Source organism: Phyllobates terribilis, unplaced genomic scaffold (assembly GCF_046119375.1).
Source record: "Phyllobates terribilis strain yellow unplaced genomic scaffold, ASM4611937v1 Scaffold_2__4_contigs__length_985480577, whole genome shotgun sequence".
Classification (NCBI taxonomy): domain Eukaryota; kingdom Metazoa; phylum Chordata; class Amphibia; order Anura; family Dendrobatidae; genus Phyllobates; species Phyllobates terribilis.
In genome coordinates this window covers 107,571,574-107,594,007 of record NW_027362762.1, presented here as the reverse complement: position 1 = coordinate 107,594,007, position 22,434 = coordinate 107,571,574, and the positions used below count along the sequence as shown (strand labels likewise).

The 22,434-nt window shown below is 43.4% G+C and overlaps 1 protein-coding gene across 2 annotated transcripts in view; it reads right to left on the bottom strand.

Annotated features, from left to right (window-relative positions):
- Positions 1-22,434, bottom strand: part of MTUS2 (microtubule associated scaffold protein 2) — an 833,540-nt gene that overhangs the window by 532,346 nt on the left and 278,760 nt on the right. For both annotated transcript variants that reach the window (XM_073662484.1, XM_073662485.1), the window contains exon 3: positions 19,517-19,757. In XM_073662484.1, the coding sequence (XP_073518585.1) occupies positions 19,517-19,757 (241 nt within the window). The remainder of the gene's footprint in view (positions 1-19,516; positions 19,758-22,434) is intronic.

Here is a 22,434-nt window from a genome sequence, read left to right as displayed (position 1 = left end):
AAATTCTTTGGAGGAAGGAGAAGCTGGAGGCAAACAGACATTCTGCTGCAAGTTCTCCTTAACTCCTATCTCAGTAATGGAAGAATCTGTTTTCACTGAAGACAGATTTTACTGATGAATTGAGAGTTTGAGAATGAATGATCAGTCCAGGAGGAAAAAGAAGCAGATTTCTCTGATTAGATATATTACAGAGTTTCTTATATTCCTGTGTACTATTGATTTATGAAAAATGAAATAAAGCAATGGTTACTCTTTAAAGGTTTGAGCCGAGTTTATCCTGGTGAAAAGTTACTCTGCCATACAAATATTAAGATGTGTATACAGAGAAGAGAGGACAGAGACACATTCTCTCAAAGCCCATACATGACATTTACAGAACAAAGTAATGACACCATATAGTAGATATGAAAGTCTGCCATTCTACTTTGAAACCTGATTCAGTGATATTTAGTATGAACATATTGAAGATAAAAGCAAAAAAAAGATTGAAAGTGTATAAACATTCAATGAATATTTATGCTACCAAATGTAAAGGATCTTTTCAGTGAGATGAGAAATGATTGTGGGTCATCTTTCTTTTATATGTCTGGCTTTACATTTGACTTTCAAAGAAATACTTAAAGGATAGAGGGATGTATGCTATGAGTAGTGTTGAGCATTCCGATACTGAAATATCGGGTATCGGCCGATATTCGCGGTATCGGAATTCCGATACTTAATTCCGATACTTTTACAATATCAAATACCGGAATCGGAAGTTCCCATAATGCCTGCGCTCTGCAGTGTCTCTGAAGTTTGACAAGCTGGATGGCAGCGCTCAGCTGCGATCCAGCCTGTCATCAGAATGCCATCCAAGCGTGAGAGAATTCTCCTGATTGTTTAAAAGCCGGCGGGCGGTAAAAAGCCGCCGGCTTTTAAACAATCACACAGCCCCACACTGCTTCCCCGCAGCCTCCCACCCCGAGCGGGGAAGCCGGCAGTGAAAAGACTTCACCGCCGGCTTTCCCGTTCTGTGCTGCGCTTTCCCGCCGGTTATTTCAAATGAACAGCTGAGGTATCAGGTGATGCCGATCAGCTGTTCATTTGAAGTAGCCGCGGTGCCCTCAGAGGGTTCATGTGAGTTCATGCTTGACTGCATTGCATGAACTCACATGAACTTTCCCACGGCCGCACAGGTCAGCCTCACCTCCCAGACCATCAGCCCGTTATGATTAGTGTGTGCGGGTGTCTGTGCGATGTCTGCGGGTGTGTGTGGTGTCTGTGCGATGTCTGCGAGTGTGTGCGGGGTGTCTGTGCGATGTCTGCGAGTGTGTGCGGTGTCTGTGCGATGTCTGCGGGTGTGTGCGCGGTGTCTGTGCGATGTGTGCGCGGTGTCTGTGCGATGTCTGGGGGTGTGTGCGGTGTCTGTGCGATGTGTGCAGTGTCTGTGCGATGTCTGCGGGTGTGCGCGGTGTCTGTGCGATGTCTGGGGGGTGTGCGTGCAGGCAGACATAGGCCGATGTGACACTACTACTCCCATCGGCCTATGTCTGTCCCCCGTCCACTCGTGCCAGCAGGACCAGCTCGATGGGAGCAGTAGTTCCCATCAGCCTGATCCTGCTATTTAAATTGCCCTACTGTGTCCTCAATAAATTTTAAATACATGTCATTGGTGGCCAGTGGTTACCTACAATAAATTAGTTCATACATTACCTGTCCCCGCCGATCGCCACCTAAAATAAAGTAAAAAAATAAAAAACTACACCTATACTCACCTAGACACCTAATTCCCCGAAGCCATCGATCTCCTGTAATAAAATCTAAAATAATAAACCACAACCTTATCCTTACCCCTCCGTAGTAGTCCACGAGTGTCCCACGATGATCTCCAGTTTAGAGCAGCCACATAGAATGTGACCGCTCTGAACCGCTGCCGCCGCTAGAATGACGGGGCCGTAAAGCAGCCCAGTCACTGCATAAGCGGGTTCACCGGAGTTCAGGCAGCGCTGCTCCGGTTAGCTCCTTTACGGCCCTGCTGTATCGTGAGAAATTCCCACGGTACAGCAGTGCCGTAAAGGAGGTCTCCGGAGCTGCGCTGCCTGAATGCACTCCGGTGACCTCAGTCAGTGGCTCCCGCTGCTGGGAGCGGACGTGTTCCCGGCAGCGTGAGCTTACAGCAGCCATGACAGCTGTCACATCTCCAGATGTGACAGCTGTGCCTGGGATATCAGCGCAGGAACGTGGACAGGTAACTATTTTTTTTTAGTAAACTAAGAATTAAATAAAATGGTGTGTTTTATTTCAAATAAATTATTTTTTTTTGGGTATAGTGTGTGTTTTTCTTTTTAACACTTTGTAGGTTAGTAATGGGGGTGTCTTATAGACGCCCATCATTACTAACCTGGGCTTCATGGCAGCTGGCGCTGACATGAACCCCAACCCTATTACCCCCTGCCACCGCACCAGGGCAGCGTGGAAGAGCGATGCTAAGTGCCAGAATTGGCGCATCCTATGGATGCGCCATTTCTGGGGCGGCTGACGGCTGGTGTTTCTAGCCTGGGAGGGGGCCAATATTCATGGCACCCTTCCTGGGCTATTAATATCAGCCCCCAGCTAGTCTGCCTAGCCTTTGCTAGCTATTAAAATAGGGGGGACCCCACGTCATTTTTTTGGGGGGGTCCCCCATTTTAATAGCTAGTAAAGGCTAGGTATTCAGCTGGGGGCTGATATTAGTAGTCTGGGAAGCTCCGTGGGTATTACCCCCTTCCTAGGCTTCAAACATCTGCCCCAGCCGTCGGCTTAACCTCCGCTAGAGACTAAAATTATGGGGGATCCCATGCCAATTTTTTTTTAAATAAATCCTTTATTTTAACACTAAATGACATCTGAGGAGTTAATAAAGATGCAGTCCCTAAATTATTATTTATTTTTTAATTAATTTTTCCCAAAAATTTTGATGTGGGCTTTGCCATATTTTTGTATGCCAGCCAGGTACAGCATCCAGCTTCTATGAACGCGCCATTTTCCGGGGTGGCTGCGGACTGCAATTTGCAGCGGGAGGGGGGGGGGGCAGAAAGCTTGGGCCTCCCTGCGCTGCAGATTCCATCCCCCAGCTGCCTAGTTGTACCTGGCTGGACACAAAAATAGGGAGAAGCCCCACATATTTTTTTTTTTAATTATTTCATGAAATTCATGAAATAATTAAAAAAAAATTGATGTGGGGCTTCGCCCTATATTTGTGTCCAGCCAGGTACAGCAGGCAGGAACGGGCTGCCCCCAACCACCAGCTGCCTATTTGTACCTGGCCGGACACAACAATATAGGGAAGCCCTTTTTTTCTTAATTATTTCATGAATTTCATGAAATAATTAAAAAAAAAAATACATAGAGCTTCGCCCTATTTTTGTGTCCAGCCAGGTACAACTAGGCAGCTGGGGGCTGGAATCTGCAGCGCAGGGAGGCCCAAGCTTTCTGGGCCCCCCCCCCCGCTGCAAATTGTAGTCCGCAGCCACCCCGGAAAATGGCGCGTTCATAGAAGCGCCATCTTCTGGCGCTGTACCCAACTCATCCAGGGCTCTGGTGCGGTGGCTCACTGGGTAATAAAGGGGTTAGGGCCAGCTTGGCATTATCAGCTGGCCCTAAGCCCGAAATTCATGGGGTCACGCCAATATTAGACATGACCACCATGAATTTCTAGTAAAGTATTTAAAAAAAAAACACAACACCCAGAATAAAGTCCTTTAATTGAAATAAACACACAATTCTTTATTGTTCTAAATTAAACCATACTTACCGTCACACCCATTCCAGCTGAAGCCAACGATCTCCTGCAATAAAAGAAAAATAATAAACCAACCTCATCCTTACCTTTCCATGGTTCCCACGACAGCTTCAGCTCTGCTACATCGAGATGACAGGCTGGACCTGCAGAACGCTGCCATCCAGCCTGTCATCCCGCGGACACTGAGAAGCGCATGCATGCTTGCGCTCCTCAGTGTCAGGCTGTGACGGCATCCAGATGAGCCGAGTCTCTCCCGATCACCGCATGCGCAGGAGAATTCTCCCACGCTGTCAGTGACGTGCATGAGGTGAGCTGAGTTCATTGTCGGCTCATCTGGATGCCGTCACAGCCAGACACTGAGGAGCGCAAGCATGCCTGCGCTTCTCAGTGTCCGCGGGATGACAGGCTGGATGGCAGCGTTCTGCTGCGGTCCAGCCTGTCATCTCGATGTAGCAGGGAACCATGGGAAGGTAAGGATGATGTTGCTTTATTATTTTTCTTTTATTGCAGGAGATCGTTGGCTTCAGCTGGAATGGGTGTGACGGTAAGTATGGTTTAATTTAGAACAATAAAGAATTGTGTGTTTATTTCAATTAAAGGATTTTATTCTGGGTGTTTGTGGTTTTTTTTAACTTTGACTATGGGGTTAGTAATGGGGGTGTCTTATAGACGCCTCTCCATTACTAACCTGGGCTTGATGTCAGCTGGCATTATAAGCTGACATCAACCCCAACCCCATTACCCCACTGCCACCGCTACAGGGCAGTGGGAAGAGCGAGGCTAAGTGCCAGAATTGGCGCATCCTATGGATGCGCCATTTCTGGGGCGGCTGACGGCTGGTGTTTCTAGCCTGGGAGGGGGCCAATATTCATGGCACCCTTCCTGGGCTATTAATATCAGCCCCCAGCTGTCTGCACAGCCTTTGCTAACTATTAAAATAGGGGGGACCCCACGTCATTTTTTGGGGGGGGTCCCCCATTTTAATAGCTAGTAAAGGCTAGGTATTCAGCTGGGGGCTGATATTAGTAGCCTGGGAAGCTCCGTGGGTATTACCCCCTTCCCAGGCTTCAAACAGTACACTGTCACTGTACTCATTATATATGTGACTGACATGTTTCTATCTATTTAATCTATGTGTGATGCTCTATTCTTTCTGTTCTAAATTGTCAGGTACCAATGTATGCCGCTGATGAATTGCCGGCCGGCTTTTTTAAAGAGACGGTGCATGAAAACACTAATATTTTTTTTAAAAAATCCTTTACACTAAATGACAAGTACAGTAAGCAACACTGTCACTGTACTTCATATATATGTGACTGACACTGACATGTTTCTATCTATCTAATCTATGTGTGAAGCTCTATTCTTTCTGTTATAAATTGTCGGGTACCGGTGTATGCCGCTGCTGAATTGCCGGCTTTTCATGTTTCACTGTGAGCACTGTTCCCATCGATTTGGGCAACCACCTCCCCCAATACATTCTACATTATTGTTAGTTGTTTTCCTTCATGTAGAATTAACCTACAAGGAAAGAAAGGGTTTATTTTCATTCCGATATTTGTGTCCCATTGACTTGCATTGGTTTCCGGTATCGGAATCGGCAATATCCGATACTTTTTGGGTATCGGCCCAATCCAATCCAATCCGATATTTCCTGATATCGGAAGGTATCGCTCAACACTAGCTATGAGCCTTTCAATATAATTCAGGCCATGATTGTAGAAGAAAATGTAGTTGGTAAAAGTAAGACAAACTCTTTTTGTTAGAAGGTCTCACAATGATAAACTCATATGTAGTGTTGAGCGATACCTTCCGATATCGGGAAATATCGGATCGGATTGGATCGGACCGATACCCAAAAAATATCGGATGTCACCGATTCCGATACCGGAAACCAATGCAAGTCAATGGGACACAAATATTGGAATAAAAATAAACCCTTTCTTTCCTTGTAGGTTAATTCTACATGAAGGAAAACAACTAAGAATAATGTAGAATGTATTACATGAAAAGCCGGCAATTCAGCAGCGGCATACACCGGTACCCGACAATTTAGAATAGAAAGAATAGAGAATCACACATAGATTATATAGATAGAAACATGTCAGTCACATATATAAGAAGTACAGTGACAGTGTTGCTTACTGTACTTGTCATTTAGTGTAAAGGATTTATTTAAAAAAATAATAGTGTTTTCATGCACCGTCTCTTTAAAAAAGCTGGCCGGCAATTCAGCATCTGTACCCGACAATTTAGAATAGAGAATCACACATAGATTAGATAGATAGAAACAAGTCAGTCACATATATAAGAAGTACAGTGATAGTGTTGATTACTGTACTTGTCGTTTAGTGTTAAAATAAAGGATTTATTAAAAAAAAAATTGGCGTGGGGTTCCCCCTAATTTTAGACACTAGCGGAGGTTAAGCAGACGGCTGGGGCAGATGTTTGAAGCCTGGGAAGGGGGTAATACCCACGGAGCTTCCCAGGCTACTAATATCAGCCCCCAGCTGAATACCTAGCCTTTATTAGCTATTAAAATGGGGGACCCCAAAAAGATGACGTGGGGTCCCCCCTATTTTAATAGCTAGCAAAGGCTAGGCAGACAGCTGGGGGCTGATATTAATAGCCCAGGAAGGGTGCCATGAATATTGGCCCCCTCCCAGGCTAGAAACACCAGCCGTCAGCCACCCCAGAAATGGCGCATTCATAGGATGTGCCAATTCTGGCACTTAGCCTTGCTCTTCCCACTGCCCTGTAGCGGTGGCAGTGGGGTAATAGGGCTGGGATTGATGTCAGCTTATAATGCCAGCTGACATCAAGCCCAGGTTAGTAATGGAGAGGCGTCTATAAGACATCCCCATTACTAACCCCATAGTCAAAGTTAAAAAAAAAACACAAACACCCAGAATAAAGTCCTTTAATTGAGATAAACACACAATTCTTTAATGTTCTAAATTAAACCATACTTACTGTCACGCCCATTCCAGCTGAAGCCAACGATCTCCTGCAATAAAAGTAAAATAATAAAGCAACATCATCCTTACCTTTCCATGGTTCCCACGACGGCTCCAGCTCCGCTACATTCACATGACAGGCTGGATCGCAGCCGAAAGCTGCCATCCAGCTTGCCATGCCGCAGACACTGAGAAGCGCAGGCATGCTTGCGCTCCTCAGTGTCTCGCTGTGACGGCATAAAGATGAGCCGAGGTCATGTCCAATGAACTCAGTTCACCTCATGCACGTCACTGACAGCATGGGAAAATTCTCCTGCGCTTGCAGTGAGCGTGAGAGAATTCTCCTGCTGAAGCGCTGAGCGCAGGAGAATTTTTCCACGCTGTCAGTGACGTGCATGAGGTGAGCTCATGTCCAATGAACTCAGCTCACCTCATGCACGTCACTGACAGCGTGGGAGAATTCTCCTGCGCTCAGCGCTTGAGCAGGAGAATTCTCCCACGCTGGGATGGCATTGAGATAACAGGCTGGATCATAGCTGAGCGCTGCCATCCAGCTTGTCATCCTTCAGAGACACTGCAGAGCGCAAGTATGCCTGCGCTCTGTAGTCTCTATGAAGGATGGCATGCTGGATGGCAGAGCTCAGCTGCCATCCAGCCTGTCATCTCAATGCCATCCCAGCGTGGGAGAATTCTCCTGCTGAAGCGCTGAGCGCAGGAGAATTTTCCCACGCTGTCAGTGACATGCATGAGGTGAGCTCAGTTCATTGGACATGACCTCGGCTCATCTGGATGCCGTCACAGCCAGACACTGCAGAGCGCAAGCATGCCTGCGCTTCGCAGTGTCTGCGGCATGGCAAGCTGGATGGCAGCTTTCGGCTGCGATCCAGCCTGTCATGTTAATGTAGCAGAGCTGAAGCTGTCCTGGGAACCATGGAAAGGTAAGGATGAGTTGCTTTATTATTTTACTTTTATTGCAGGAGATCGTTGGCTTCAGCTGGAATGGGAGTGATGGTAAGTATGGTTTTATTTATAACATTAAAAAATTGTGTGTTTATTTCAATTAAAGGACTTTATTCTGGGTGTTGTGTTTTTTTAAATACTTTACTAGAAATTCATGGCGGTCATGTCTAATATTGGCGTGACCCCATGAATTTCGGGCTTAGGGCCAGCTGATAATGCCAAGCTGGCCCTAACCCCTTTATTACCCAGTGAGCCACGGCACCAGGGCCCTGGATGAGTTGGGTACAGCGCCAGAAGATGGCACTTCCATGACCGCGCCATTTTCTGGGGTGGCTGCGGACTGCAATTTGCAGCCGGGGGGGGGGGGGCCCAGAAAGCTTGGGCCTCCCTGCGCTGCGGATTCCAGCCCCCAGCTGCCTAGATGTACCTGGCTGGACACAAAAATAGGGCGAAGCCCCACGTATTTTTTTTTTAAATTATTTCATGAAATTCATGAAATAATTAAAAAAAAAAGGGCTACCCTATATTGTTGTGTCCGGCCAGGTACGAATAGGCAGCTGGTGGTTGGGGGCAGCCCGTTCCTGCCTGCTGTACCTGGCTGGACACAAAAATATGGCGAAGGCCACGTCAAATTTTTGGTGAAAAATTCAATAAAAAAAAAAAAAAAAAAAACACATTTACGGACTACATCTTTATTAACCCCTCCACGTGAGGGGTTAATAAAGATGCAGTCCCTAAATTATTATTTTTTTTTTTTTAATTAAATTTTCCCAAAAATTTTGACGTGGGCTTCGCCATATTTTTGTATGCCAGCCAGGTACAGCATCCAGGAACGGGCTGCCCCCAACCACCAGATGCCTATTTGTACCTGGCCGGACACAACAATATAGGTAACCCTTTTTTTTTTTAAATTATTTCATGAATTTCATGAAATAAATAAAAAAAAAAATACGTGGGGCTTCGCCCTATTTTTGTGTCCAGCCAGGCACAACTAGGCAGCTGGGGGCTGGAATCCCAAGCTTTCTGCCCCCCCCCCCCCCCGCTGCAAATTGCAGTCCGCAGCCACCCCAGAAAATGGCGCGCTCATAGAAGCGCTATCTTCTGGCGCTGTACCCAACTCATCCAGGGCCCTGGTGCGGTGGCTCACTGGGTAATAAAGGGGTTAGGGCCAGCTTGGCATTATCAGCTGGCCCTAAGCCCGAAATTCATGGGGTCACGCTAATATTAGACATGACCGCCATGAATTTCTAGTAAAGTATTTAAAAAAACACAACACCCAGAATAAAGTCCTTTAATTGAAATAAACACACAATTTTTTAATGTTCTAAATTAAAGCATACTTACCATCACTCCCATTCCAGCTGAAGCCAATGTCTTCTGCAATAAAAGTAAAATAAGAAAGCAACATCATCCTTACCTTTCCATGGTTCCCACGACGGCTCCAGCTCTGCTACATTCGCATGACAGGCTGGATCGCAGCCGAAAGCTTGCCATGCCACAGACACTGAGAAGCGCAGGCATGCTTGCGCTCCTTAGTGTCTCGCTGTGACGGCATAAAGATGAGCCGAGGTCATGTCCAATGAACTCGGCTCACCTCATGCACGTCACTGACAGCGTGGGAAAATCTCCTGCGCTCAGCGCTTCAGCAGGAGAATTCTCCCACGCTAGGATGGCATTGAGATGACAAGCTGGATCGCAGCTGAGCGCTGGCATGCTTGCGCTCTGCAGTGTCTCTGAAGGATGGCATGCTGGATGGCAGCGCTCAGCTGTGATCCAGCCTGTCATCTCAATGCCATCTCAGCGTGGGAGAATTCTCCTGCTGAAGCGCTGAGCGCAGGAGAATTCTCCCACGCTGTCAGTGACGTGCATGAGGTGAGCCGAGTTCATTGGACATGACCTCAGCTCACCTTTATGCCGTCACAGCGAGACACTGAGGAGCGCAAGCATGCCTGCGCTTCTCAGTGTCTGCGGCATGGCAAGCTTTCGGCTGCGATCCAGCCTGTCATGTGAATGTAGCAGAGCTGGAGCCGTCGTGGGAACCATGGAAAGGTAAGGATGATGTTGCTTTATTATTTTACTTTTATTGCAGAAGACATTGGCTTCAGCTGGAATGGGCGTGACGGTAAGTATGGTTTAATTTAGAACATTAAAGAATTGTGTGTTTATTTCAATTAAAGGACTTTATTCTGGGTGTTTGTGTTTTTTTTTTAACTTTGACTATGGGGTTAGTAATGGGGGTGTCTTATAGACGCCTCTCCATTACTAACCTGGGCTTGATGTCAGCTGGCATTATAAGCTGACATCAACCCCAGCCCTATTACCCCACTGCCACCGCTACAGGGCAGTGGGAAGAGCGAGGCTAAGTGCCAGAATTGGCGCATCCTATGGATGCGCCATTTCTGGGGCGGCTGACGGCTGGTGTTTCTAGCCTGGGAGGGGGCCAATATTCATGGCACCCTTCCTGGGCTAATAATATCAGCCCCCAGCTGTCTGCACAGCCTTTGCTAGCTATTAAAATAGGGGGGACCCCACGTCATTTTTTGGGGGGTCCCCCATTTTAATAGCTAGTAAAGGCTAGGTATTCAGCTGGGGGCTGATATTAGTAGCCTGGGAAGCTCCGTGGGTATTACCCCCTTCCCAGGCTTCAAACATCTGCCCCAGCCATCTGCTTAACCTCCGCTAGAGACTAAAATTACGGGGAACCCCACCCTAATTTTTTTTTAATAAATCCTTTATTTTAACACTAAATGACAAGTACAGTAATCAACACTATCACTGTACTTCTTATATATGTGAGTGACATGTTTCTATGTATCTAATCTATGTGTGATGCTCTATTCTTTCTATTCTAAATTGTCGGGTACCGCTGCTGAATTGCCGGCCGGCTTTTTTAAAGAGACAGTGCATGAAAACACTATTATTTTTTTTAATAAATCCTTTAACACTAAATGACAAGTACAGTAAGCAACACTGTCACTGTACTTCTTATATATGTGACTGACATGTTTCTATCTACCTAATCCATGTGTGATGCTCTATTCTTTCTATTCTAAATTGTCGGATACCGGTGTATGCCGCTGCTGAATTGCCGGCCGGCTTTTTTAAAGAGACAGTGAATGAAAACACTATTATTTTTTTTAATAAATCCTTTAACACTAAATGACAAGTACAGTAAGCTGAGCGCTGCCATCCAGCTTGTCATCCTTCAGAGACACTGCAGAGCGCAGGCATTTTGGGAACTTCCGATTCCGGTATTCGATATTCTAAAAGTATCGGAACTCCGATACCGCGAATATCGGTCGATACCCGATATTTCAGTATCGGAATGCTCAACACTACTCATATGTTATCTGCTGCTGGAACCCCCAGCGATCACCTGTAATCTATGGTGTACAGTGATGTAACAGCAAGCGTTCAATTTTTCAGCACTGCCACCACTGGAGAAATAAAAGCATATTCTTAACATCATAAATTGTTAAAATTGGAAAGTGACTGGAAAAATAAGAATCTTTGCAATTTACCTCTTTTTATAACTCCTCTACATTCTCAAGAACTGACGCTTTTTTTTTTCATGTTATTGTTTACTGCTTATTGCCTGCAGTCTATGAGTGGTGGACATCTTCCTATGCAAAGTGCAGTGCTTACAAGATTTTTTCTAAAGAGCTTGTGGGCACTGCTCTAAAAATGGCCAGATAACTGGACCCACCGACTTCAGTGTCCCTGCATGCCTCTGATGCTGCACAGACAAAGTGTCAGGATTCTATTGTCCTGCTGCAGATTGACCACTTGTAGCTGCTATTATTCACTTTGATAAATTGCGCTGCTGTTGTGTTTCTGCAATCGCCTTTTTCCAATATGGCTGATGTTGAACCTGTGGAAGCCACCTTGTTTCCTCATTGGGCCTACTTAAAGCTACATGGAACATTCACTCATTGCTTGAGTATTATGTCTAGCTGTTAGTCTACTTCCCGTCTCCAGCTCCTGTGAACTGTGTTTCTCAGACTGTTCCCACTTCCATTTCGTTTCTCCTTAGTGCTACTTCCAAGGACTTGTACTATTGCTTGCTGTTCTCTGCTCGTGCTCCTGAAGAGCGAGTAGGGGATATTGCTTAAAAATCCAACAAAAGACAAATTTTAATTTCCGTTAATTGTGAGCTCTATGAAAACTCATATGTTGTCTAAAGATATCAGCATATAAAAGAGAAAAGTACAAACATTAAGTAACCACTTGCCTCCCTTATGAAGTGCAAGACTCACTGTAGCATGCCATTGTGCAGTCACCTCTCCATTGCCAGTGTTTGTTCCAATCTGTCCCTGTCTATCTGTGGTTCTGCTGTTGCCCTGTTAGGCATGCTGTAGCACTTAGCATTGTCACTGAGCATTTTAAAGGGAACCTGTCACCTGACCTATGGTGCCCAAACCACCACAGAATGAATCAAGGACCGGCTCCATTTTTGCAACTATGTATGTTTCACAAGTAGAGGGAGACCAGAAGAGCAGGGTGGTGGGAAGTCGCCAGGGACCAGCCGCTTGGACTAGTTATCCTAGTTGCATTCTCCTAAGGCTAAGGCTTAAAGTGCTGTATGTTTTTTTTTATATAAATGTATCTCTATTAAGTTTCAAAGAAAATATAAATGCAAACACAAGACACTAATTGTGGCGGAAATAGCAGGTCAACAAGACCATATGGAAATAACAATAAACAGTATTTTAATAACATTGAAAGCAAAATAAAATAATGTAAATACAATCCAAGGCAGACGCACAGGTTGTACATTGGTTCAATGTGTTATATAATATTAACTGCATAGTGTCTCAAACTTAAATGTTGAATTATTACATACTACTGTATATTAACAAGGTGGGGATAAAAAAGAAAAAGCAGGAGAGGAAGCTAAAACTATAAACACAGAAACACACAAAGACAAAGGGGGATAGAGGAGGGGAGGTCCGGTAAAGAGTGTAAGGGGAACAACAGAGAGGCCACTAAATTGTGGACTTGATTTTCCCCTATAAGGTCGAGGTAATCAGCAGATAATTTAAACTCCATCCAATAGAACCACATTTTGTAGAATTTGTCATGGGAGTTATTGATTGTGGAGGTGAGCTCCTCCATTAGAATACTCTCATTTATTTTGGAATAACTGTCATGCAAGATGTGGGAAAGACTTAGTGCAACACAAAGGGAAGAGGGAAAGGGAGCCCAGACTCTAGGGAAAGGGGGAAAGTGGAGCCCTCCTAGGTTGAACTAGCGTCACTCTGTCTCCTCTAACGTCCCTGTATTGGCTCTTCACCAATCGCCGCACGTGTGCCTCGCCCTGTCTTTACCTGGCGTATGGCTAAGGCTAGGGAAGGAAGGAGATGAGCACTAGTCGATCTCCACTAAACACTATAGACAACAAGGGTGGGCAAACAGGGGAATTTGCTTAGCTTTAGACGAATCCAGACAAATGTGCACACGGCATCAAGCTCCAGAGAGGACGAAGTACTGCTCTTGCTTAAGCCTCACAAGTAGTAATGAATATTGCCGGCACCTCCCTCTGAAACACAGCAGGTATTTATACACCCAGGCAGGGTGTTAATTAGCCAGAGGGAGGTAGCCGCTGGGTCCTAGAGACAGCCTCTAAGAAGATGTCTGTAATGCCAAACGTAGAGATGTCCTGCAACCAACTTCAGGGTGACTGTCTCTCACCTTTGACACACCCGTGACAATAACAGAGCGAGATTGTAGGAGTGGTGTCACTTTTCCATAATAAAGGAATGCACGCTCTAGCAAACGTAATCAAATGTCTCAGTTTAAAGTTTTTATAAGTTTTTAAAGGGATATCACTGTGACAGAGAAGGACGAGAGCTGGCATAAGGTCTGAAATATGATCAGAGAATTTCCGAATTACTAGTTGCACTTTTCCCCAGAAAGGAGAGAGAAATTTGCAAGAGCAGAAAATATTTAGTAAGTCACCTTCTTCTTCCCCGCATCTCCAACACATGGGACTAGCATCTGAAAATATAGAGTGTAGGTGGGTTGGGACCGGATACCACTGAGTCATTTATAGCTGGCCTTCTGAAATTGAGAACTAATAGATGATTTATGTGTCAGAAAGAAGTCATGCCTCCGCTGATCTTTCGTTTAATGAAAGAAAAACCCACAATGGTCACAGAAATAACTTGAATCTGACAAAAGTAATAATAAATTAAAAATCTATGAAAATGAACAAATGAAAGTCAGACATTGCTGTTCAACAAAATATTAAGTTAAGAAGTACCATCATTTCTGTCCAGGCCTATTTCAGGAGTTTAATTTTTTTTTTAATTCTGTGGAAGCAGAAAAGCAATGTCTGACTTTCATTTGTTCATTTTCATAGATTTTTAATTTATTATTACTTTTGTCAGATTCAAATTATTTCTGTGACCATTGTGGGTTTTTCTTTCATTAAACGAGGGGTACCAACAATTTTGACCACGTGTGTATATGAAAGTGACAAAGTATGTCTTAAGGGGCCAGTGTTCAAACATTCCGCTTCAAAAATTGTTTTAGCATTTTTATAAAATGCTCTAGATGAGAGTGAAGAAAATGAGAAAGTTGACCAATTCTCCAGGGTCCTAAGGGAATGTGTGGTATGTTTTCTCTGAAATGCTGGAGTGCTTCAGAGCAAAACAAACGTGGCTGCAATAACTGAGTCAGTCTCAGGTTTCCTTTAACGTTTCATGGCAGCCAGGACATGCTATTACCTACCAGAAGTAATATGTGCCAGGTATCAGCATGTGCCCAATTCTGATGTGTTGGCTGGTGTTGCAGTGACCCATGATGAGCCATTACACTGAGAAAATGGACGGATGACAGGTGATAAAATGAATATGGGATAGGAAGGTACTGAAGTGTTGAGTGCTGCAACGGCCACACTCCTCAAATAGAAGAGTGGAAGCCACAGAATTCGGTACAAGGCCATTCTCAAAATACTGCATTCAAGGCCCGAGTACCAAGAGTTTCTTGGTCAGAACTGAACTATCTCATGAGGGTGTTGAGTGTTGGACATGTGAAACCGACCTAAGTGAGTAGTCTGGGGGAGCCATATCTTTAGGCACAATTCCTCCTTTTGGCCATCAGAATTATTGGTTACGAGTCAAGGGTATGATACAGGATGACCCCTTAAGAACTTTGACAAGCATGCTAGGATGGGCTTCAAATCTTGGCTTTGGATAGGCTTCAAATCTTGGCTTCACCTTGACTTAACCAAAGTGAAGCGGACTCTCGAGATCCCTGACCCCAGTTATAGAGTGGCTCCATCAGCTTGTAAAGCAGTCTGTAGACTCTGCCATGTCTGTGCCATCTTGATTCACCATTACAAGCCATATAGGTCATCACACTGCAATCTTCCATACACAGTAATGTTTCCGTAAAAAGTAAAAAATAGGCAGTTAGTCTGACCAATCATATTTCCTACATCTTTAAATTGTATGTTTCTGTGAAGTCTATAGGACAATTCATGTTAGAAATCTATAGAGTACACTATGGCCTGACACCTAATGGCTCAGAAAATTACAATTATGTGACAAAAAAGCAATTGTATGAATACAAGTCTGGGAGCGATAAATGTCAGAATACCAACAGTGCAATTATACTTGTCTTCTCTCACCAAGAATAAACATTGTCTAAATATTTAACGAAAAATGATCGCCTCTTCTTTTAGGTGCCTCTAATAATGGCAGTAATCTTTTTTTGCCTGTGTGTCTGTGGCTTCTGCATTGTACACAGCAATCCAAGCGGTCAGACCGGTCAGTAGGAATCTGCCGCATTGTAATACATTATAAATGTTATTTTGGAAGATATTTAATTTCCCATACAGCATTGGTGTGTCACTCTCCACAAGGAGAAGCGTTACACCTTAGACCTCAGTCCAGAGCCTCTCACCTAGCCAAATCAAATCTCATACTTTGCACTGATGAGGGGCAATACCCCGAAACACCGTGTCTGCAAATTGAGATTCTGATTTGGCTTTTATCCTAAGTCATATTGCAAGACTTGTTAACGGGTCGATAGTGACTTATAGGATCGCTGATTCCAACAGGTGACGCTATAGAGTTCTAGTCCTCTTCCTCTCTGCAGAAGCAATATGCATATTTTGGAATATAGTAATTGTTGTAACCCGGCAGCAGTTCTACATTTTGAAGAAGAATTCCTAAACTTCTCCCACATCACTAATGATATATGATGTTTTAGTATCTGGTTCTGCCATATTAATATTTATGAAGGTTATCACTGCAAAACTGGGGTTCCTTTAATCCACCAGAGAAAAATGGTTCTAAACTCCCACCCTTTATCCATGCAGAACATGTACACAGGCATTTTTAATTACATAACAATATTTGATACTATTATTGTAGAAATAGGACATACCATTACTAAAAACTAAAGGATTATTTGGGAATTAATCCTTAAAGTGCTGGATCCCCCACTGATCACAAGAATGGGGGTTCCAAAGACCCCTGTGTGAATGGAGTAGAAATGAGCATGTGCGACAGCGGTCTATAGAAGTGGTAGTCGCACATGCTCATTATCACTCCATTCACACAGGGTACTTTGGGATCCCCTCCTACTATGGGGGTGAGTGAAGGAGTTGGCAGCCAGAAACCCAACAATCATATCTTGTCCTGTAGATGGGTGATAAATGTGGTTTTCAAGGTTGCCTTTAAATAAAAATGCCTTCTATTGGATCTTTGGGGTCTATCATTGTGCCACAACCTGAGCCCACTGGAGGATTCTCTGGTACTCTAGTGGGTAGAAGTGACTAATGGCAACATGAACTTAGCGTATATAAAGAATAGTTTTGATATTTTATTATCTCATGAGGATATCCCATCATCATTTATCCCCCATCCACAGGGCAGGTGATAACGACTGATAGGGGTCCAACCTCTGGGATCCTCACAGATCCCGAGAACTGGGGTCTCAAAGTCCCGACTGAATGAAGTAGTATTATACACGCATCACCATTGTTCCATTCACTTCTAAGCACCTGCGGGATTGGGGGTGCACATGCATGCCCCCTGCTACTGTAGACAGTCAATGGACGTTACACATGCGCACTAGCACTGCATGCACATGGGAGGTATGGAACCCCTGTTCTAGTGATCGGAGGGAGAACCAGTGACTGGACCCCCAAAGTGATCATGTATTTATCATATATTCTGCAGATAGGGGATGAAGGATATTCATGTATTAACCCTTTTACATATTTCATCTACTATTTATTCTACTGTTGTTCAATTTGCTTAAAGGGAATCTGTCAGCAGGGAATCTGATTCCAGCGATGTGTCAATTAATAGTTTGTGTTTTACTGTTTTAATTCAATCAGTGTTTTATTAGCAGGAGATTATCACTAGAGGACTAGAAGTCTCCTACCTTCTGGTGACACTGTTGTGTATAACTATGGCCCCAACACTAATTAGCAGCTCTCTGGGTTATAAAGGGTCAGTACTCAAAGAACTGGTGGATCTCAATTTAGCAGCATAGAGAGACCCTATTAAAATATAACTTTTAATTGACAATTTAAAATCATGGGGTAATCTCAAAAAATGCACAGGTGAACATAAAGAAAACCTTAGTATGGGTATATAACGTTTGTCACATGGATGCTATGTTATAAAGGGCCAAATAGGTAATAACTGTTTAGATCTCACTCAATTCTGACGTAGACATAGTCGTCCATGGAGCCCCATGGGCAGCTGGTAGTCGGCTGAAGAAACCATCTATCCCTGTCGTGCCCAATGTAGTGGCTCCTGCCCTAACATGGGCAGTAACCAAGTGTCGTATAATACTATTAACCACAAAAAAGTAATTGTTCCCTCCCAACGCGTTTCTACCTGAGTAATGAGGAGTCATCAGGTGAGTGTACATGTAGGCGGGATAGAAAGTTAAGCACAAAGTGCCAAAGATAGATAAAGAATATTAGAAATACACTGAAATACAAGAAGGTGCAAAGGTACAGAAAGTTGTGTATGTATAAGGGTCCTGTACACCTTATCTGGTGTGCAAAGTACTGCACTAACTTATGGATCTGCAGAAGAGAAAACAGTGATTGTATCTAAATGACAGCAAGCAGACCAGGGAGTGGCACATCGCAGGAATCAGGGTCTCTGTCCCTTTATCGTGCTGCTCTCAGATTACATAGTAAATGCTGCTGACAGATTCCCTTTAATAAGTTGTCCAGATTTAGCAGTGTCCCAGAAAGAGCTGCACTCTCATTTATTGTCACTGCCTGGTGTTGCAGAATTAGAGTCGGCCAGTAACATAATACAGACATGCCCTGAATTAGAAAGATGTCTATATCATAATGTAAATTAGGTCCAGAAGGAAGAATACTAATTAGTTTTGTTTGAGGGTGTATTTGCATAGTTTTATTTTATTTAAATTTATGTTATCACAATGAAATGTAATATTCTTCAATATTGGAATACTCCAATCATCTTGATTCTCTTGGAGGCAAAGACAGCGCCATTTCCAGATCTTCAATCCGGCTATCACATTGGGGGGAATCGGACAAGGAGTTTTTCCCCTCCTTACCAGGACAGCGGCTGTCCTTTGCATTTTTTTACCTATGTTCAGACGGGAGTTGTGCACAACCCCATCAGGTGAGTAAATTTCCTTTCTCTCACCTATTCATTCATTTCATTTCATACACTTTCTACGCTTAGATAGCGGCCACTTTTCTTCTCCCTTAGGACGACCTGTTCTACATATTTGTTTTGTTTAATATGAGATAGTTTTCTTTCTTCTAGAGGAGAGCTAATTTGCATACCTTTTCCCTCATGCCTGTAAGTGAAGCCCCTCAGATAAATTGGACTGACATCAACCAAATCCGCCAATAACTACGGGTTCGGCCGATAGTCTAATGGTGATGGGGACCCCGGAGAGATGATTGTCGTGGGAGTCAAGGATCCGGCCTGTGCGATTTTAGACTGCCAATCCCTTTGTTTCCCCTGAAATATCTGGCCGCCAGAGATGTCTTGCAGTGACTCTCTCGGCAGAGTGAGAGCTCCTGTGTATGGGAGGCACGGTTGAGATAGATGCCGACCGAACAATCGGCCAAACCATCATTCGGTCTACACTCATCTGAGGTGTATGGCGGAGCTTAAAGGGAATCTGTCACCAGATTTTTGCTACTGGATCTGAGGGCAGCCTGACATAGGCAAAGAGATTCTGATTGCAACGATGTATCACTTAGTTTACTGGGTGCAGCAGTAGTGATAAAATCAGAGTTTTTAGTTGTAGCATGAGATGAGAAAGCTAACAACACCCACAGCACAGCTTTCTGTGTACATTGTTTATTGACTGTGAGCTGCTTATCACAGGAGGGGGGCGGAGTTGAACCAGGGCTCACATGCACTGTAGTCCAGGCAGTGATGATCTCCTGCTGATAAAACCTTCATTGTATGGAAACAACAGCACACAGCCTGATAAGTGCCACATCGTTGAAATCTGTGTATCAGCCCCTACATCATGCTGTCCTCAGATTACATAGCAAAAACCTGCTGACAGATTCCCTTTAAGTCTCCATACACAGCTAGGTCTCAATAATTGGAAGCAGTATTCCCCTAGAGAATATAAAGCATTGTAATATAATACAAAAAATAGTTTATTCAATACTGGATAATCCGTTATTAATGGATTTAGGGTGGTGAAAAAAATAAGAAAAGAAGCGTCAATGGTACTAGAAGTATCTGCTTTCTTTCACCTCCTGGGCCCATTAATTCAATGAATCATTTTTTTCCACTGCTTCCCGTATTTGCTAATATGTGTTACACTTTTTTACCAATGTCGTCATAAATAACAAAAAATGTACCTGACGTTTCTGAGTTGTTCAGCGCTCCGACAGCCGTTACCAGTTCTTGTTGAGGTATTGCGGTACTTGATGCACGTTGACTGGCAATCAATATTCTACTCTTTGCCGACGGCAACCTGGTGACTGCGCCCAATCCAAGCTGCGGCCTTAGGATCATGGTGGATCTATAGAAGCTCGGTGGAACTTCATAATGGGTAAATGTTGAGGGACAGAAGTCATCTTTTCTCTGCCTTTCACCTGTCTGTATACAAGAGACAGAAAGAATACAGTGTAATGCATCCACAGCACACTTGAAAGAATATTACATTTCACTCATCCCTGAAGTCACCAGGTGACAGGAGACTCCTGGGGCGATTCTATCACATTTCTTTTAGGCACATATTATTCTTTAAGATATCTTAAGAAGTAAGAGCATGAACTTAACACTAGGAATTTCCTTCTACCTGACAGAGGCCGCAAATAGAATAAAAACTAGACTGTGATATATTATTTGCAAAAAAAATGGTCAAAACAGTTGAAAAGGAAAAGTTGCTGCGCATTCTCTCAGTATGATACATGTACGTTATGTAAAATATATTACATCACGCTACTCAACAATAGGGGGGCTTAAAATAAATATTGCATTTTTTTGCTTTGTGGAATATTTTAGATTTCAACATTACTTTTATGGGGTATATACAGTATAATGTGGGGAGGAAAAAACCGCACTTTCCCCCTTTTTTTATTTCCATTCTAGCTTTTGTTCATACATGAGCTGATGCTAAGTAGCCCTGTATCAAGGTATTTGTCTGCATCATGGTATAAATACCACATTGTGTTAAGCTAAAAAGTTCTATATCTGTTCTTCTGCACTTTTAGGTTATCATGCGTTATCTAGCTCCAGCATGAAGCAACTCGTCCCTGCGTCTCGACTCAACTGCAAACATGATCAGAAATTAAATAAAAAAAATACAATGCTGTAAAAACATTTCAGACGGGTGTGGAAAAAACGCTGCAAATTAAGAATGCATTCAAAAATATTTGCTTATTATAAGTAAATATAATAGTAAATATATATAATAGTAAATATAAGTTTATTCTTATCAATTAACAAAACGTAAAGTGAATGAAATCTAAATGAAATCAATATTTGGTTTGACCGCACTTTGTCTTTAAAATAGCATAAATTCTTCTAGGTACACCTAGACACAGTATTTGAAGGAGCTTGGCAGGGAAGTTGTTCCAAACATCTTGGAGAACTAATCACAGATCTTTTATGGATGTACTATGTACATATATATATATATATATATATATATATATATATATATATATACATATATAGATGTAGCCAGGCTTGAACTGGCCCACAGGTGAACAGGTGAATCCCCCGGTGGGCCCCACTGCATGGGTATTCCATTCATCCTCCTATATGTACTTGGCTGAATATAGTTGAGTCACTACGTACAGAAAAAGGAGGTATCTCATCATTTATACATTTGTGAATGAGTGGACCCCCCAGAGTTGTTGTTATTGGTGGGCCCCTGGCATTCCAGACCACCACTAGATGTAGCCATGGTTAGCCGAAGATTAGAAGAACGCAGATCACACAGCACTAGGATATGAAGGTGCAGAAAAGTATAATCTGACACGTGACTTGAGATCGGTTAACTTTGCAATGTTATCTCACCTAAGTGGAATAATATAATTTAACTTTCTGAGAAAAGTTATCAAGATGGAGTGTTATTAGTATAGTTAAATTTGGCTAAATCTCGGTATATATATATATTTACGCACAAGAAGAGAGGTACGTATATCTACATCAGGAGTCTCAAACACGTGGCCTTGGGGCCGCATGTGGCCCCTGAGGCTCTGTTGTGCAGCCCTCGGGCCCCTGAGACAATCGCGTCAAGCGAGCAAGGGACTGACGACCTCAGCGCTTCTTTTCAACTGAATGTGCATCCTCGTACTGCAATACTAGCCACTGGCCAATTAGAGGCCAGCAGCTGACATCGGCGTCCTGATGCGGCCACACATGAGGTCATTGCTAAGCACCCCGGCTATGGAGGAGGAAGAGGGCGCAAGGTCAGGTTAGAAGAATTTTTTTATGTGTAAAGAGCAGCAGAATGGGGGACATTGTTACAAGAAGGGGACAAGGATGGAGACATTTCTATAAGATGAGACCAGGATGAGGACATTAGTACAGGCTTGGGGATATTATTACAGGATAGGGGACCATTATTACAGGATTATTACAGTACAAGGGACACTATTACAGGACAAGGGACACTATTACAGGACGGGGGACACTATTACAGGACAAGGGACACTATTACAGGACGGAAGACCATTATTACAGGACAAGGGACACTATTACAGGACAAGGGACATTATTACAAGCTTGGGGACAATATTACAGGCTTGGGGACATTAAAGGCTGAGGGACATTATTACAGCACAAAGGACATTATTACAGGATTGGGGACTTTATTACAGTGTGATGGACATTATTACAGAACAGGGGACATTATTATAGGCTGAGGGATATTATTACAGGATTGGTGACATTGTTACAGGACATTATTACAGGATGGAGACATTATAACAGGAATAGAGACATTACTACAGGATGGGGGGCAGAATTACTATATGGGGCTAATTATAAAACTATATTACTGTGTGGGGCGGATTGGGGGTCAAAAAAAGGAAAACATAATAAAGAATGGAATAATATTTGGCCGCTAAAAATGCTGTTTTATGTAAAAACTAAAGTAAAAGAGAAGACCTGTACCATAACCCATATGATAAACAGCATTAAAAGAAATAAAAAGCACAGCAAAAAAAAGATGGTAATCAATAAGTCATATAGAGAAATAATGGTATCACTGAAGACATAATCTTCTCCCACAAAGAAAGCGGCCCTTCATATCCAAATTTTT